Source organism: Prionailurus viverrinus, chromosome B2, assembly GCF_022837055.1.
Source record: "Prionailurus viverrinus isolate Anna chromosome B2, UM_Priviv_1.0, whole genome shotgun sequence".
In the NCBI taxonomy this organism is placed as follows: Eukaryota; Metazoa; Chordata; class Mammalia; order Carnivora; family Felidae; genus Prionailurus; species Prionailurus viverrinus.
The window spans coordinates 139,245,764-139,265,045 of NC_062565.1; the positions used below are offsets into that span (position 1 = coordinate 139,245,764).

The 19,282-nt window shown below is 35.7% G+C and overlaps 1 protein-coding gene across 2 annotated transcripts in view; it reads left to right on the top strand.

Annotated features, from left to right (window-relative positions):
- The first annotated feature begins 6,492 nt into the window (after positions 1–6,492).
- Positions 6,493–19,282, top strand: part of OPRM1 (opioid receptor mu 1) — a 168,367-nt gene continuing 155,577 nt past the window's right edge. For both annotated transcript variants that reach the window (XM_047858606.1, XM_047858605.1), the window contains exon 1: positions 6,493–6,973. In XM_047858606.1, the coding sequence (XP_047714562.1) occupies positions 6,681–6,973 (293 nt within the window). In that variant the 5' untranslated portion in view covers positions 6,493–6,680. The remainder of the gene's footprint in view (positions 6,974–19,282) is intronic.

Sequence of the window (19,282 nt, forward strand, 5' to 3'; positions counted from 1 at the left end):
ATAAGTTTACAGTTATTTTTTTAAGCTTTTAATGTTTATTTATTTTTGAGAAAGAGTGTGAGTGAGGGAGGGGCAGAGAGAGGGAGAGACACAGAATCTGAAGCAGGCACCAAGCTCTGAGCTATCAGCACAGAGCCCGACGTGGGGCTCGAACCCAGAACAGCAAGATCATGACCTGAGCCGAAGTTGGACGCTTAACTGACTGAGCCACTCAGGCGCCCCAAAATGAATGGATGTTTCTAAAGTTTTTTTTGTTTTACTTTTTAATATGATAAATTGTAATAATGATAGCCTACATAAAACAAAGTTTGTTTTGAGTCCTCAATATATTTTAAATGTGTAGAGTCCTGAGACCAAAAATATCTGAGAACTTTTTGTCCAAACATAAAGCTAAAAAAGAAATAGAGTAATGGCAGACCCCTATAACTGGAAATTGAAGAGAAAGACTCAAATAGAAACGAGAATCCAGATTTTAAGAAAGATATTTAGACCAATGAATCACTTAAACTAGCTGCTGAAACTAGCTCAAAAGAGTTAACTGGACCCATAAATACTACCTTCAGGTCCTTAAAGCAATCAGCTCTTTAAGGTCAATTTTATACTATTAAATATAGTGTAATGTTTCCACTAATTCTTCTTGCTAATATTCAAGCCACACACAACAAGATATAAAAAGCCAAAAGGCAAATTATAAATACTTTCATATACAATGGAATATTACTCGGCCATTAAGAAGAATGAAACCTTGTCATTTTTGGCAACATGGATGGACCTAGAGAGTTTTACGCTATGTGAAATAAGTCAAAGAAAGACGAATACTATATGATTTCATTTATATGTCGTATCTAAAAAACAAACAAGTGAACAAGCAAAATAAAATAGAAACAAACTGATAGTTGCCAGAGGGGAGGAAGGTGGGGGGACAAGCCAAATGGGTGAAGGGGAGTAGGAAGTACAGGCTTCCGGTTATAAAATAAATAAGTCACAAGGATGTAATGTACAACATAAGGTTTATGGTCAACGGCATTGTAAGAGCATTGTATGATGACAGATGGTAGCTACACTTGTGAGCACAGCATATAGAGTTCTCGAATTGTTCTGTTGTGCATCTGGAACTAACATAACTTGTGTGTCAACTATATTTCGATTTAAAAAAAAACAGGACAGCACCTGTACAATCCAAATAAAGAATTATCCAACCCCCTCAAAATGTGAATCACTATGTAGTACACCTAAAACTAATACATTGTATGTCAATTATAATTCAATAAGTAAATTTTTTAATGTTTTAAATAAATAAAGTCCAAGGCTTTTGTCCACCCTATCTCAGACGTCTCTCTCTTAGGTTTATCAAGTTGAGGTAGTGTGAAATTATTTTTTATTTTTTGTTCTATTTTTACCATGTAAATAAGTGTACCTGTTCCATTTTACTGAATGTAAAAGCAACAATACAGTAATCAAGGATAATATTGTTTCATAATGCAATTAAGTCCTTTAGTATACACATTTAGATATTATATGGCATAGAATATATCAGTAAATAAACACATAAAGTGTTCTTCTAATGAAACCTTAGATGCCCCTTTTTTCCGGAACATCAAAGCACTGTAATACTTTTACGCACTGTATTTATGTATTCTTCATTAATAGCTGTTAATCTTGTGTTCCATTAACAGTCTCAAAAAAATCAGGACTAAGCTATTAAAATATGTGTGGGGTAAAGGCATTTATATGAATAAAGCCAATGTATTTTGAAATTCAAAGAAGAGGGGCTTTTAGCACTTGTTTAGAATCTATTCCATTACTAAATGCATTGCTTTGAAGCAAATATTTTTATGAAAAAAGTGTTTTATGATAAGGTTTCATATCAATGTTAAATCTTGACTGGTGGATAAGTTTTTCCCTCTTCAGATAGAAAAATCTAGGCTAAACAAGAAATGTTAACAAAAAATCACATATTCCTAATATATAGATTAAGGAAATTAAAGGCTTAAGGAAACTAAATATTATATGGCTAGAATCCATGTTATATAAAATAATTAAGCACGTAATAAATTGACTTATGTATTTACATTTCACCTCCTTTTACAAGAGACCTGAGATTTCACAGCAGACTTAAGACCACTCTGGTATGAAACATGCAATTATGGAGAAAAGGGACAACACCCCATAAAGCAACTAAAATAGAACAGAAGCTGGAACATGAGGTCCTTTTATACTATATGCTAAGTGATACCAATTTTTATTCCCATAACAGCTCTTCCCTGGTTTTATCAATTAAGAAATTAAGTTTGTCCTGCATTTTCTCAAACTGTATAGTGAATAGATAGGAGATACTGAGATATAGATATTAACATAATTTAAGGACAGACTTATCATGATGTCCAGAATATCCCACATTCAAAACAGAAATGATAATTTTCTCAATGAAACTTGAGAAAGAGTAGCAGAAAAGGAAAACATCAGATTTCAGTTAAAAATATATAGTTGAAGCCCAGAGTTCAAATTCCTACTCCATAGAATGAAAAACAAATAATGTTTCTAGAGAAAGACAGTGGGAATTTGTACTCTGTGACAGTAATTCTAAGAGAAAAGTCACATGGTTAGTCCATATGTCTATACACTGAGTCCTGGTTAGTTAACAGCATATACTGACTTTAAAAAAATAAATGTTATTATTATACTCATAAAGGTGTTTTGTTTTCAAGCTGTGCCATTTAAAAATCACCCAGATTATTTTAGATGAAGTATTGTCTTACTCAGTTTGGCCTGCTATAATAAAATCCAGAAACTAAGTGGCTTACAGGCAAAAGAAATTTATTTCTCACAGTTCTGGAAGCTGAAAGCCCAAAATCAGGGTGACAGCATGGTCAGATTCTGGTAAGGGTCTTCTTCCAGGTTGCAGATTGCCAAACTGCTCTTTTCTCATTGTATCCTCATATGGTGAAAAAAGAGCTAGAGAGTTCTCTGGAGTTTCTTTTATAAGGGCAATAATCCCATTCCTTTTATTTTTTTAATGTTTATTTGTTTGTTTTGAGAGAGAGAGACCAGGCAAGAGGCAGAGAGAGAGGGAGAGAATGCCAAGCAGGCTCCAAGCTGTGAGCATGAACCCGACACAGGACTCAATCCCATGAACCATGAGAATCTGACACTTAACCCACCAAGCCATTCAGGCACTCCAACAATCTCATTCCTGAAGGCTCAACCCTCATTACCTAATTGCCTCTCAAAGACCCTATGTCATAATACCACTACACTGAGTGTTAGGATTTTAACATATGAATTTGGGGGCGGACACAAACATTCCATCCAAAACATTTATGAAACGTATGCTGGGCACCTGGGTGGCTCAGTCAGTTGAGCCACGACTCTTGATTTAGGCTCAGGTCATGGGATTGAGCCCTGCATCAGGCTCTGCGCTGAGCATAGAGACTGCTTGGGACTCTCTCTCTCTCTCTCTCTTTCTCTCTGCCCCTCTCTCCTGCTCACTTGCTCTCTCAATAAAAATAACAACAACAAAAAAAACATATACTAATTATGTCTCAATTAAATTAGCATATTATAGATGGAAATATATTATACATTTAATACATACAGATGAAAAAGTCCACTATGTATTAAATACCATGTAGTGAACGGGCCTACCCTCAGGAATCTTCTTGCACAGTGTATAAAGCTGAGAGAGTAAATAAAATATATAAAGTAGGAAGTAGGCATACAAAAGATGACAAAATCATATTCCAAAAGATTTTCTTAGATTTGAATCATGAACTAGATCTAACAAGATATCATTTTAAAATTAAAAATCTATTGTGTTGTGCTCAGATCCCTCTAAACAACTATAAATTTATAGGACAGGAGAAACATGACTTATAAGGCATAAGAAGTAAGCTCCAATTGTATCTAACTTTTAAAACTGCAGAACTTGGCCCAAAGTAGACCTTTAATAAATATCTATTGAACTCATTTGGCTCATGTTTAGGGAATGTCGTCAAGACTAAACATAAGGACATAAGGAGAGTCAAGAAAGTAATGTGACTTCAAGAAAAAAAAAGTCAATGGGGCCTTCCAATAACTATATTGGTAGAAAGAAAAGTTTGTAATATTGCTAAGTTTTTATTGGTCAAGCCAAATTTAAGGCACTGTTTTTAGCTCTGGAGCTGTACCTTAAGAACGGCGGGGGGGGGGGGGGGAGGGAAAAAAGGAAAGGAAAGGAAAAGGAAGGGAAGGGAAGGGAAGGGAAGGGAAGGGAAGGGAAGGAAGGAAGGAAGGAAGGAAGGAAGGAAGGAAGGAAGAAAGAGTGAAAGGGAGGGAGGAAGGAAGGAAAAAGGAAATAAGGACATACAAACTATAATGTGACTAGAAAAAAGGCAAGGTTACAGAAAAAAACCAAAACTACATTTTATAAGGAACAGCCAAAAGAAAGTAATATTTAAATTGTAGAAGAGACTACTTAATTATTGTCAAATATATGAAGTGGAATAATAATAAGTTATCATTTATTAACTACTATGGTATTATATATCTCATTTAATCCTGTTAACAGACCTATGAGGTATTATTAACATTTTTTTTACTGATAAGAAAACTGTCACTCAGTGTGAGAAAGTAACACATTCAGATTCACACAATTAAAAGTTATAAATCTAGGGGCGCCTGGGTGGCGCAGTCGGTTAAGCGTCCGACTTCAGCCAGGTCACGATCTCGTGGTCCGTGAGTTCGAGCCCCGCGTCAGGCTCTGGGCTGATGGCTCAGAGCCTGGAGCCTGTTTCTGATTCTGTGTCTCCCTCTCTCTCTGGCCCTCCCCCGTTCATGCTCTGTCTCTCTCTGTCCCAAAAATAAATAAACGTTGAAAAAAAAATTAAAAAAAAAAAAGTTATAAATCTAAAATTCACAAAATGATTTGAGTCAAAGGCCAGGGCTTATTCCATTGTGCCTATTTGTCTTTCACATCAAGTAAAGCTTAGACTGCTTCTGTGTGTCCTCAAGAGACTAAATAATGTCAGAGAGATTTCAGTTCATTGTGAGTGAATTGATATACAAGTTCATACAAGAATATGTGGTAAGGTATTTTTATTAGTCTTTGGGAAATCTCTGTAAACTTTTATTGCTGAAATTACACCCTTCAGTATAAAAGGATAAAAATAATACTGAACATTGGCCAAGTAACTTATGGTTAGTGGAGTTTACTTATGAGTTATCTGTTTTCAAGAAAATGATTTAAAAAAATTGGAATTAAATGTTCTTTCCAAGCTCCTTAACCTACTCCTCTCTCTGTTCCCCAAGAAGGTTGCTTTTTACAACCAATTGGGGATACCTAATCCCAATGCTTATTGTTAAAAGACATATACATACACAAATACACACATGTACAGATATGAGAATTACTTCAGAATTAGTATTAACTTACCAAAAAACAAAGAAACAAACAACAACAACAAAAACATCTTACCCCTGGTTGATTTAAATTTTGTTTCTAAAATAAAAATATTTGGGGTCTTGGAAGTGAGGTATCAAATTTTTAAGTGTATCAATATTCTTCAACCTTGTGTGGATATCAACCAGTTCCAGATATCTATGAAATTCCTCTAGGAATCTCTATAGGAGGAAACAGACTGAAATAATGCGAATGCTTGATGTTGACACGCTTCTACTGAAAAGCACATGTTCATGTGCCTGGCAATAAAAGAGGTAATAAATAATTCTAAACAGATCTGTTAGAGTTAAGTGTGGAGGATCACCTTTATCTTTCATTGACTTTCCTGAATGCCACAATCCCCTGATTGCTATAACCAGTTCTTGTGCCTTTTCCCCACCAGGATAGAAATCAGTTGCAACTAAAGCTTCTGCTCTAGGAGAAATTAAAGGAATATGGACTGAATGGAATAAGTTTCCTACACAAAAGTTTGTTTCTCGCTTCTTTTTCAGAAAAAGGACATTTGTTTCAGACAGGTTTGTAGGGTTGAAAATTCTCGTTCAGTGATGTAAAAACACCTTTGCTATGTGTAGACACGCAGGACTGAGACAAGGAGACTAAAGACGAGGAATTTGTGTGCCCCATGCCAAAGATTTCAGCAGACTAGAGGGCTGGAAAAGGGTTGGAGGGTAAGGATTACTCAGGTTGCACCAGGCCAATGTGCTTCCTGTCGTATTGTATTATACAGAGAAAACGGCGCTAGGAAAATAGAGTGATGTCAGCCCCCTTTCTTATGCCTTACTGCTGCCAAGAACTAACTCTCTCTCCCCCCAACCCTTCCCTCCAACTCCCTTCCCCATTCTGCTCCTCCTTAGATGTGTTTGCAGGGACGAGTGCCGAATGGGGAGACAGACCAACTCGTTAGATCGCTTTGCGCAAAATCCACCCCCCTTCTCTCTTCTCCCTCCCCTCCAGCCTCTGGATCCCGCACAGCCCTCCCTCCCCTCCCTACAGTGGTGTTGGGTTGAGGATGTGTCTCTACTACTAAGGCGAAAGGGGGTTACAAACAGTGGATAATGTCAGATGCCCAGCTCTCCCCTTCTGCCTGAAGCTCCTCTCTGGCTGCACCAGGATTGGTCTCTGTAAGAAATAGCAGGAACTGTGGTAGCGGCGGCGAGAGGAAGCAGCTGAGACGCGTGGAACCTGGAAAAGTCTGGGTGCTCGCTGTTACCTCACAACAAGGTCCCAGCCAGGCGTCAGCACCATGGACAGCAGCACCGTCCCCACGAACGCCAGCAATTGCACTGATCCCTATTTGCACTCTTCAAGTTGCTCCCCAGCACCTAGCCCGGGTTCCTGGGTCAACTTCTCCCACCTAGATGGCAACCTGTCCGACCCATGCGGTCCTAACCGCACGGAGCTGGGCGGGAGGGACAGCTCGTGCCTTTCGACCGGCAGTCCTTCCATGATCACAGCCATCACCATCATGGCCCTCTACTCCATCGTGTGCGTCGTGGGTCTCTTCGGAAACTTCCTGGTCATGTATGTGATTGTCAGGTAAGGAAGGCGCCAGGGCTCCCAGCAGAGATTTCAGCAGCTAATAGGGGCGTAAAGGGACACCTGACCCCTGGGTAGTGTCTGGCGGGAGGATGAGAGAAGAGAGGTAAACAGGGGGTATTATGGGAGCAACAGTGGATAGAGTGGTTGTTGTGAGTACAAAAATCTACTTTTCTGTTTTTCTCTCCACTGTTAAAGAATCAAAAATTTCAGAAACAGAGAAGTTGCTTTGGTAGGAGCTGTAAAGCTCCGGGAAAAAAAATTAAAAAAATAATAATAATAAGCTCTGTCTTAGAGCTCACTTACACTGAGCCAAGGGGGCTCTTGGGCACAGGAACCCACAGTCCCTTCCACAGGAGCTGTGGACACAGTAATTTGTGAATAATGAAAGAGAAATTTTAGTTAGATTTCCTAATTTGGGGGCCGATCTCCTTTTGAGTTCTTTTCAGAGAAGAACCTTGGCAACTCTCCTACCCCTCCTGGTTTCCGTGTACTTTGCTGCACCCCCTGCCCTCCTCTTTCCTTGTCACATTTGTCTCACTTCCCTTGTGGCCATCCTGAGGCCACACTCAGTGAGAAAGTTTTTCTTGTGTCTCTCCACAGTAAATAATGTTTTGTTGTAATAAATATGACAGTTGGGCTGCCTAGACCATTTTGCAGCTGGCAGCTGTAGATCTGCTATGGGAGTCACAAACCGAATTGGGAATAGAGTGTGGTTCAGGATAAATGCAGGGTATGACTGTTTTTCAAATCCTCTGAAAATGAGACCCAGTTAAAAGTGACCAAAAGCGACATAATTCTGGGTTATAAACTATAATATAAAGAAGTTACAGTGGTTGCTCATGGGGAAAAAAGTGTCTTTACTCAGTGAAATTATTTCAAAAGAATTTGTGGGCCATATTCTGTTTACTCATATGCTCCAGGTTTGTTTGGCAAAGAGTGTACGAGTTTTCAATATTAATTGAGATTAATGTAGATTGCGTTAGTGCTGGTGTGTATATTCAAATCCTACATGCTAATATGGAATATGATATATTCATTTTTGTTAAAGTAAACAAATATTTTAACACCTTAAAATGGGGTTTTCTTCCTACTAGGGGTTATTTGTATGTAATGAACATGGTATTTTCATATTTAGTTACAATATTCACTCCATCTATTCAGCAAGTATTGCAGGGCTTAATGGAGCTCCTCAATCATTAAACAATCATGTTCCCTATTATACTTTCATGATCAAGGTGCTGCAAGTTGCTTGTAATCGATTCTTTCTTATATGCCTGATCTCTTTAATTAATGATTGTTAAGGAATAAAACTAATTTCTCTAATCTTTTGCTGAGGTATAAGATAAGTAGTGTCTCTGAGAAAAGAGCACCATCTATTGAGAAGAAGGCTAACAACAGAAGGGAAAATGCAGGAAGGAAATCAATGGAAGAATTTATTTTTGAAAACATTTACCTTGTAATAATCCAATACAAAGATTCAAAGATAAAAAAAACAAGTCTAATTTGCAGTTATGATAATAAAAATAAATAAATAAAGCATAATTAAAGGACTGCTTTATAAAGAGAGAATATGATTCTCATTTGTCCTAAGAAAATTCATAGAATCACAAGCTGATAAGGCTGGAAGGGACCCTAGAGATTACCTATGCTAGATGAGTAAACTGAGGCACATAAAATATCAGTGATTTCTTCAAGGACAGATAGTTCATTAGTTCTATAATACTGTTAGTTCAATATAATATCTATATTAGCCAATATAATTTTCTTTTTATTAGAATGGCAAATTATGATTTGAGTTAATTCAACTAAAAGACTGATGGAATAGATTTAGTTAGCCGTAATAATGCGGAAATAATAAAGTACCCCAAATTTATGTCTGGAATCATGGACACAATGAAGAGAAATTACTAAAGTGTCTAGAAATCCTGCTGTCTGAAGCATAATCTTTTATTTCCTTTTATTTCTTCTCTTGGTATTTTCCTTCCTTATTTTTCTCCCCTCTGGTTTATGCTTTTCTATAAAGAGAGAGCCAGTAAAGCAGCAATTTGGCTGTGAAATAAGAAGGCTGGTCTTATTTCAGTGTTTAAGAGATTGCTGGTTAGGTGAGTTTGTTTTAAAGGCATCTGACCTCTTGATGGCTTGGAGACAGATAGTGACATTGCATCTTAGTGAGAACACGATATTATGCTTTACTTCTCTGTTCTAACAAAATGCAGTATGATTTGAAAACTCATCCCCAACACCCACCTGTGGCAAGTTGGGTGTTTAATTCCACAGTCAGGTAACCCTCTGGGAATATGACTGTGAAACAGAAAAATAGACAGTTTAGTGACTGATGAAGTGATGAAGAAAGCATCTGGGGTTGAATAAAATATGTTTATTTAGCTTAGAATATTTAATTGGACTGTCTCCAGGCTGTGGTGTTTTTACTACCAAAGTTATAGTTCGGAGATATTATTGCCCCTGTTAAAAAGGTGAGTAAAATGCTACACCCATTAGAGTATTGAGGTAAAATGCTCACTTCCTGCTATTATTTAAAGTTCAACAAATACTTTTGAAAGGTCAAGTACAATTAATGGTCAAGTTGCAGTTTCCTAACCAGATTAAGGTAATATTTATTAGTATGTTTTAATACACCAAGTGAATCATGAGGCTCAGGTGACTATGGCAACCAAAACAACAACAAAAATAACTCCTAATGCAGATACCATGATTAATACTGCTCTGTTCTGTCTCAACTCCATCATCATCATACCTTCATCAACAACATTATTAAATAGTATAACTTAAGTAGGATTCTTACACAGTGCTGTTCTGAAAAACATGAGGGAGGAAAAGAGATACCATCACCATCATATGATCTAAAGATTTAAAATCCAGATGTCAAATGATAGAAATGTTATAGCTATTCATCACACAAAAACTTTTTTTGGTTTTAAAGAAAAAAATTACTTGCAAGATAATATTATAAAATTTACCACACAAATTCTAAAACTGTGGTGATAAAATATTACAAAATGTATTATTGTCAAGAATGTTTTTTAAAAAATCAACCAGAATAGTACACAGAGTTATAGCCACCAGGAATGTTTCATTTTTTGAGAGCACTTATCCAAAGCATAGAATTAATCATAAATATAAAAGTTGATATTGTCCCACATGTATTTATTTTTGTTTTTTTTCCAAAAAGGTTTGTCCATGTAGTCATGAACATTGTCTATGCAGACACTGATAAGAAAGAAAGAAAGAGGGGCGCCTGGGTGGCGCAGTCGGTTAAGCGTCCGACTTCAGCCAGGTCACGATCTCGCAGCTCCCGTGAGTTCGAGCCCCGCGTCAGGCTCTGGGCTGATGGCTCAGAGCCTGGAGCCTGTTTCCCATTCTGTGTCTCCCTCTCTCTCTGCCCCTCCCCCGTTCATGCTGTCTCTCTCTGTCCCAAAAATAAATAAATGTTGAAGAAAGAAAGAAAGAAAGAAAGAGCAGAAAGAAAGAAAGAAAGAAAAGAAAGAAAAAAGAAAAAGTAGAGGGTTGGAAACTGTTAGATCTCTATGAGTTGTATAAATCATCCTGACCAATAAAGTTCCAAGGAAGAGTGCCAAATAAATGATATTGCCTTCATTTTTCAGATTACTTCTTAATTTGACTAGATAAATTCTCAATATGACCAGTTACCAGAGCAGAGAATGTATATATATGCAAGATGTTATTGTCATTTTTCTTTCACTAAAAAGTATTTCTGACTTTAAAACAAGTCCTATGAGCTCATACTTGTTTTATATACTAAATATTTGATTCAGATTTAAACTACAAAATGAACAGGCATGACTGATTAGAACAGAAGTATAAGCTTTTTTCCCCACTTCAGATATAAGTAGCTGAAAAAATAAGCAATAACAATGTTTTATCTAATATATATAAATATTAGATATATATTTTATATATATATTATATATTTTTTTATCTAATACACACACACACACGAATACATATGTACATATGAGTTAATTTTAATGCATAAGTCCCTGAATATGGTCACTAGTAATTTTAATAAAATAAAAAAAGATAATTGTTTATTTAGAAAGCTCAAATACTAACAAAGCTTGCTTTCTTTTTTAAAACTATAAAATATCCTAGTTAGAGGATGATTTTTTTTTGAGGATGGATTTAAAGGAAAAAAAAATCCTACTAAATAAAAATCTGTCCTTTACATAATAGTTTACATGAAAATATAAGAATTTAATTGTATTCCTTTTACTTGCAATACAGAGCTCCTGGTAGTATTTCTTACAGTGTCAACTTTAACTATTTCACATATAGGTGCTAATTCTACCATAACACTGTTCTTCAGTGTGTCCTAAAAACACTAAGTTGCTTTTCATTTCCTCTGTGGTAGGTTGTGTTTCTGTCATCTGCATAGAGTTATCACTGAGTTTCTTTTCTTTCTCTCCTTTCTTTCTTGAAAGAATGAGCTATCTCATATTTTATTAAATGTTTCCAGCACAAAGGAATGTATAGAGAGTAATAAGATTCTTCACCTTCAAAAATTATATGTATAATTATAATAATTATATATACTAGTAATATATATTATATATTACACATAATAATATATATGTATATATACTTTATATAATATACAATACATGATTGTATGTTTTATATATTATAAGTTGGGGCGCCTGGGTGGCTCAGTCGGTTAAGCATCCGACTTAGGCTCAGGTCATGATCTCATGGTTCGTGGGTTCGAGCCCCACATCAGGCTCTGTGCTGACAGGCCTGTTTCAGATTCTGTCAATCTCTTTCTCTCTCTCTCTCTACCCCTCCCCCACTAGCGCTCTGTCTCCCTCTGTCTCAAAAATAAACATTATATATTATAAGTAATCCATAATACATAACAATTATATATACATAATAACATATAATATGTAAATTATATTATACATATGCTACATATATATAAGAAGCGGCCTCATTTCTCCTATCATACTGACTCCCCAGAGACTATTATTACTGTAAATTTGGTGGTTATTATTCATAGGCATATTTTAAACTTTTATTTTTGCTGTGCTTCCATAAAGTATCATCTTTTAAACATGTTCTTTGAACTTTATATATTAAATGTTTATATTTTATATTAATGTGAATAGACATAATTTCACTATTTTCCCAGAGTTGTTCTAGTTCCAGCAGATCATAGAAACGAGATGTTGAAGAATTAACTCTCCTTAATACTGTTAACTTATCTCTAAATCTGTGTTAAAAATTATTGTGAAGATTTCTTCACAAGTGTTTTCCTGAACAAATATTTTCATTAATACTTACATGCAGTATTTGGGGAAAAACTTCTGGCAACTGCTACAATAAGTAAATCTTGTGAATAAAACCTAGGTATAATTTCTCTACTTCTAAGGAGGAAATAAAAATAATTGGTTTCTGACTACTTCAAAATGTCATTCATGCTAAATGCTAACAATCCTTACTTTGGGATTTTGAATGTCTTAGAGAACTCTTTACACATAAAAGCTTAAAATGTTATTTCTTCTAGAATTCCGCTTTAGGTATTAATTGAAATAAAATTATTTTGGTTAGCAGGAGCAGATAAACTGGTTTTGATAAATAATGTAAAACAGTGTGACATCTTAAAATATATTAGCGATAAATACCAAGACTAAATGTTGTGTGAAGTTTTTAAAATATGTGAATTTCATATTTTTAATCTTCATAAGGATTAATGTATATTAATTAACTAAAACAACGATTTATGACTATAGTCTCCAAACTTGAGTTTAGATGTAGACACTTACTTCAAGAACTCCTAAGTCAATATATTGGAGTGCCTGGGTGGCTCAGTAGGTTGGGCAATTGACTCTTCCATGGGCATTCAGCTTAGGTCATGATCTCAGTTCATGGGATCAAGCCCTGTATTGGGCTCCGTGATGACAACACAGAGCTTGCAGAGAGATCAATCTCTCCCTCTCTCTCTGCCCCTCCCCTGCTCCTATGCACTTGTGATCTCTCTCTGTCTCAAAATAAATAAGTGAACTCTATTTAAAAAAACAAACTCATAAGCCAATATATAAAGGAAATCAAAGGAGCTATTCAGGATGAATCACATGCTGGGGCCACAGAGCACTGCTCAACTGCTCGCCCCATCCTACCCTCCATTGCTGTCCTCAGAGCACTTTCATGGAATTTCCAGAGCTCTCTCAGGTAATATTTTAAAATAGTGATTTTCATATCGTTTCAGACCTTTGTTGTACCTCACGTCTCATCCTGCTGTTCACCTTTGACTTCAGTGATTAGTATGGCAGTTAGTTTTGCCCGGATATATCTTGGTAACTTTCTACCCTAGCTGCATCTATAGCCCTTGTTTTCATCCCTGGAACTTCTCTGACTCTACCACCCTCCACAGAAATCAGCCTGGTATTCACAGGTGAGAATGTGTGAGGAAGTTGCCACCCACGAAAGGCACCTTGACTGGGGAAATGGGAAGCTGTGGACAAATGGTCCCCTCTGCTTCCCTCTACCCTTAGGTACACAGTTCTGAGGAGCAGACCACAAGGCACATTAGAAACTCTGGTCTTCATAGTGACCATTTCAAGAACATGCTTTTCCTTCTTTCCTTTTTACCTTCTACTCCCCCACTTCTGTTCCCACTTGTATTTCCTGCAAATGCTTTCCAAAATGATTTACTTCACACCAATTTCTGTCTCGCTCTGTAAAGCTCATCATTCCTGTTATTTTTATGACTGGTTACAATGTGTTGGCACAGTAAAATCCAATTAATAAATAGGCCTTTGCCAATTAATTAAATATAGGTTTTCCTGAATAATTAAAAGTTCTTAAGAAAAATTCTAATCGGTATCCCATATTAGAACAATGAAGAGAATTCATGAGCGAAGCTTTTCCTTTTATTAGTTTTCCTGTTTCAGGATTCAGGAAAGGCTTTAGTAGATTTTCCCTTAATGGACAGGAAGGAGGTAACAGTCATGTGTAGTGTTCAGATTCCTTCTTGAGTTCAGGGTGATGGTAGCAATATGCTCTCAGATATGTAAAAGAAATAAATAGAGCCTCCTGAGCCTTCTAATAAATTATCTGAAGACAAAAACTACCACCCCCTTCTCCACTGGTTCCAAGTTATATAATACCCATAAAAGTTCTTATGATAACTAAATTCAAGAAAATTTCAGGGTCCTCAAAATGAGCTGAAACAAGATAAAAGAAATGTCGTATACAATAAACATCATGTAATGAGTTTGTCTTCGCATCTCCTTTCCCTAGTCATCCATTCTTGCTTCAGGCCATTTTATTTCCCCACAAATTCTTCAGGCTGAGGGTCTTTGAATTCAAGATATACATTGTAGAATATAAAGGTCACATAGAAAAAATGTTTTTTGGCTTTGGCTCAGGACCCCAAGTGCCACTTGTGGCTCAATTTCAAACTGTTCTGTGCCTCATTCTCCTCATCTGTAAAATGTAAGAATTGAACTGAAAAACTCTTGAAGTCCCTTCTAGTACTAAGAATTCCTATGGCAACTTCAAGGACTACTTCTCCATAATTTTGCAGCTATACTGTCTAGAGAAAAAAGAGTAATGATTTACCAAGTTAAATAATGTTGTTTTCAATTCCATCTCACCCTCTTGCATTTTAGATAAGCTCAAATGGATTCTGTCAGAGAGAGAAATTGCTGAGATGCCAGTTTGGTAGTAGTCAATTAATATAATGAGCCAGACTGAAGGCAACAGTCAAGGCTTCATTCACTTACTGTGAGAGTATAAGCAAGTCACAAAACAAGATAAAGGCGTCCGCTCCCCAGGGTTCTGTTTTTCCCCACATTAAGGCACCAGGTCACAAGAAGAGCTAGGAGCGGGAAAGTATTGAGTCAGAGAGAAGAGTTTCTTCAAGGACTCCTGACAAGGAGGTCTCAGCAGAGACACCTGGAAATAGCTTTGTCAAGGCCTACTCAATAAGAAGGCTCCAAATGGAGGCAGTTGGACTAGTGATGCATATACATCTTAGAGCATTGCTGTTGAGGTGGAAGAGGGGCATGAGTCCTTGAACACAAATTCCTCCAGATTATATACCAAGTCTCTTGTGGGGAGGACAGCTTCTCCCCATGAAGTCTACCAAGTAGAGCCTTTGTAGTTGCCTATGGTTGAGCCTCAAAGGTCACACACAGTATATGGCCTGGACTCAGACTTCTCAGATTCAGCTTAAACCCTGACACTTCTCTTTCCTCTCCTATTCTCTCCCCCTCCACTCCTTTTCTCCTCTCCTCCCTCTCTAATTCCCCCTCTCCTCCTTCCCCCTCCCTCCCTCTCTCTCATTCTCTTTTGAATTCATGTAAAGATTATTTTAATATTTGCTTTCAGAAATTAATTATATTCAGGATGTTGCATTCTAAAGTAGGGCAGATAGGACTGTTACACATGAGGGAACCTGGTGGGTTCAAATGAGAGAGAGATCAGTCTGTTCTGGATATAAGTTTCTGCCCAGGCAAGAATATTGTCAAGTATGTTTTTTAAATTCGGTCATGTGTTATCTTATTAGTTGCATATAAGTAGGTGTCCTAAAGAGATTCAAATGTAATCATTCACACTTAGTAAAAATTATTCTTTGTAATTTAAGGTTTAAATATATTAAACCAACATGATACATTCAGTCTCCAAATATGCTACATATTAATTTCTTCTATAAATTTTTATTTTCCCCTGTCATCTACTTTTTCTAATAAAATCCTTATTCTTCAAGTCTCAACTTAAAGCCATTTCTCTTTGCAGCCTCCCCACAGTACTTCTACAACCAAGTTCCCTGCACTGTAACCCATGATAAAGGCTCTGATTGTGAAAAGTCTGGACATTTTCTCATGCTTTTACAAAATGTCACTTGATAATCCTTGAACACTTGATATACAACTATCTCTCTGTGATAGTTAAGAAATGTGATAGTTGTTCAAAGTTGAACAACAGAAGCATGCATCTTTGAAATATTTTGTAATTCAAAGTTTTCAACATTTCAGATTCACCTCAAAGTATTCAGATGTAAATTCTGATTCAGACAATTCTCTCAATTCACTGCTTTATTCATGGGTATTTAGCTTTTATAACTTGAATCATGAAAACTGATCTGTATCACTGGATTAATATCAGAAAATCATAAATTCACATACACACACATATATCTATATGTGCATACATGTGTAAGTCCAAAAACATTAAATTGGAAATAGATTGTGCTCTTATGATTGAAATACAGAAAGATTTTAAAGAGTGAAATTACTAAAAAGTTAATACAGTCAGTTCTCAATATTCATGATAGTTACATTTTATGAAGTCATTGTGATTAATAAATTAGACAAGACTGAAGCTTTGCTTCTAGGGAAGATTTAGGGTTACGTTCCTGTGAGCCACAGTCACATTTGCATCAGTTAATCAAAACATAACTTTCTGTTATTTGTGGTTCTGTATAAAGGCATCCATTTAATCTTTATTGTTGATTCATTAACATTGAATGCACAGTCAACAGCATTGTAACCAATGTCTGCATGAAACTCATCTAAGATATTAGACACATCACTGCCATCTTATACTTAGGCACACCAGACAGCACTTCAGCAGTCTGTTTGAGGTCAATTTTAAATAGTAAGATTACCGACAAACAACGCAAAAATGCTATAAATGTGTCACAGAAAGGAGACATTTGTAGTCTGAGAGTTGAAATGGGAAGGCAGAGTGTTGCTTTGTTTGACCTCCGCTGAAAACTTGTCCATCAAAGCAACTCAAAGTTTCTGTCATTCTGTACATAACTGCAAATGACCATAAAAACACATCAGTAGAGTTTAGGGTTAAAATAAAATTTAACAAGCAAGGTTGTTTGCAAATACAGAATCCATTAATAGTGAGGATCGACTGCATATACAAATGTTTTCCCAGGAAATATTTTAAAAACAGAGCTGAAGAAAAAAATCAGAAAGTATGTTCCATATTAAATATGATTACAATTTCATGTCATGAAGGCACGTTTTGTATTTTTAATCATTATTTATCATAATCAAAGGGAATAGCTTGAAGACAAAATGGGTTCCCATATGAATCAGTATATCACTAGATACCTATATTAGCACACAAATTTAAGAACATGCATGATGCACAAGAGTCCCTTTTTCTCCATATCCATGCCAGTATTTGTTATTTCTGGTCATACTGACATTCATGAAGTGATATCTCACTGTGGTTTTAATTTACATTTCCCAAATGCCTAAAGATGCTGAACATTTTTCCACGTACACATTGGCCTTTTGTATATCTTCTTTGGATAAATGTCTATTCAGGTCCTTTGCCCATTTTTTAATTGGGTTTTTTGTTACTGAGTTATATGAGTTCTTTATATATTTTGGATCTTAACCCCTTATCAGATATATGGCTTGAAAATATTTTTCCCATCCCATGGATCATCTTTTCACTTTGTAAATGATTTATTTTGTGTGTCTAGAAGCTTTTCAGTTTGATATAGTGCTGTTTGTTTATTTTTTATTTTGTTGCCTGTGTTTGAGTTGTCATATCTAAAAAATCATTACCAAGACCCATGCCAAGGAAACTTGTTCCTATGTTTTCTTATAGGAGTTTCATGGTTTCAGGTCTTACATATAAGTCTTTAGTCTATTTTGAGTTAATTTTTGAGAGTGGTGTAAGATATGGGTCCAGTTTCATTCTTTTACATGTGAATATCTGATTATCCCAGCACCACATATGGAAGAGACTGTCTTTTCACCATTGAGTATTCTTGACTCCATTGTCAAATATTAGTTAACCGTATATGTTTGGGTCTGTTTCTGGGCTCTTAATTCTGTTCCTTTGGTCTATTTGTCTGTTATTATGCCAGTACCATACTGTTTTGATGACAATAGTTTTATAATATAGCTTGCAATCAGGATATGTGATGTCTCCTGTTTTGTTCTTCCTTCTCAAGATTTCTTTGGCCATTCAGGATCTTTTTTGGTTTCCTACAAATTTTAGAAGTGTTTTTTCTACTTCTGTAAAAATTCCATTGGGATCTTGATAGGGGTTGCATTGAATCTATAGACGGTTTTTGGTAATATTGACATTTTAACAATATTAAAATGGGTTGGGTTCTTCCAACCTATAGTATGAGATACTTTTCCATTTATTTGTGTCCCCTTTGATTTCTTTCATCAACATCTTATAGTTTTCAGAGATATTTTTTTATCTCCTTAGTTAAATTTATTCCTAAGTATTTCATTGTTTTGATGCAATTGTATATGAAATTATTTTCTTAATTTCTCTTTCTGATAGTTTGATATTAATGTATAGAAGTGCAGCAAATTTTTCTGGATATTTATTTTGTATCATGCAACTATATTGAATTTATTTGTTAATTCTAACAGTTTTTTGGTGGAGTTTTTAGGATCATGCATATATATAGTATCATGTCTGCAAATAGTGACAGTTTTATTCTTCCTTTATAATTTGGATTTTTATATTTCTATTTCCTTTTCTTTTCTTTTTTCCTAATTGCTATGGCTATGACTTCCAATACTATGTTAAATAAAATGGCAAGAATGGGCATCCTTTTCTAATCTTTATTCCTGAGAAAAATTTTCAGTTTTTCATTGTTGAGTACTATGTTAGCTTGGGCCTGTCATATGTGGCCTTTATTACATTGAGGCACATTCCCTCTATACCCACTTTATTGAGATTTTTTATCATAAATGCATGTTGGATTTTGTTAAATGTTTTATATGCATTTATTGAAATGATCACATGATATTACCCTTCATTTTGTTAATGTGATGTATGTGTCACATTGCTTATTTGCAGATGTTGTACCATCCTTGCATTCCTAAAATAAATCCCACTTGATCATGGTGCATGATCCTTTTAAAGTATTGTTGAATTTGGCTTGCTAATATTTTGTTGGGGATTTTTGCATATGTTCATCGGGAATATTGGCCTGTAATTTTATTTTTCTGTGGTGTCTTTATCTGATTTTCGTATCAGGGTAATGCTGGCCTTATAAAATAAATTTGGAAACATTCCCTTCTTTTCAATTTTTTGGAAAATTTTGAGAAGGACAGGTATTAATTATTCTTTGAATGTTGGGTAGAATTCACCAGGAAAGACTTTTGATCCTGGACTTTTTTTGTTGGGAGGTTTTTGATCAACGATTTGACCTCCTTGCTAGCAAGCATTCTTCTCAGGTCTTCTATTTCATCGTGAGTCAGTTTTGTTAGGTTGAATGTCCTTATGAATTTATCTATTTCTTCTAGGTTGTCCAATTTGTTGACTAAA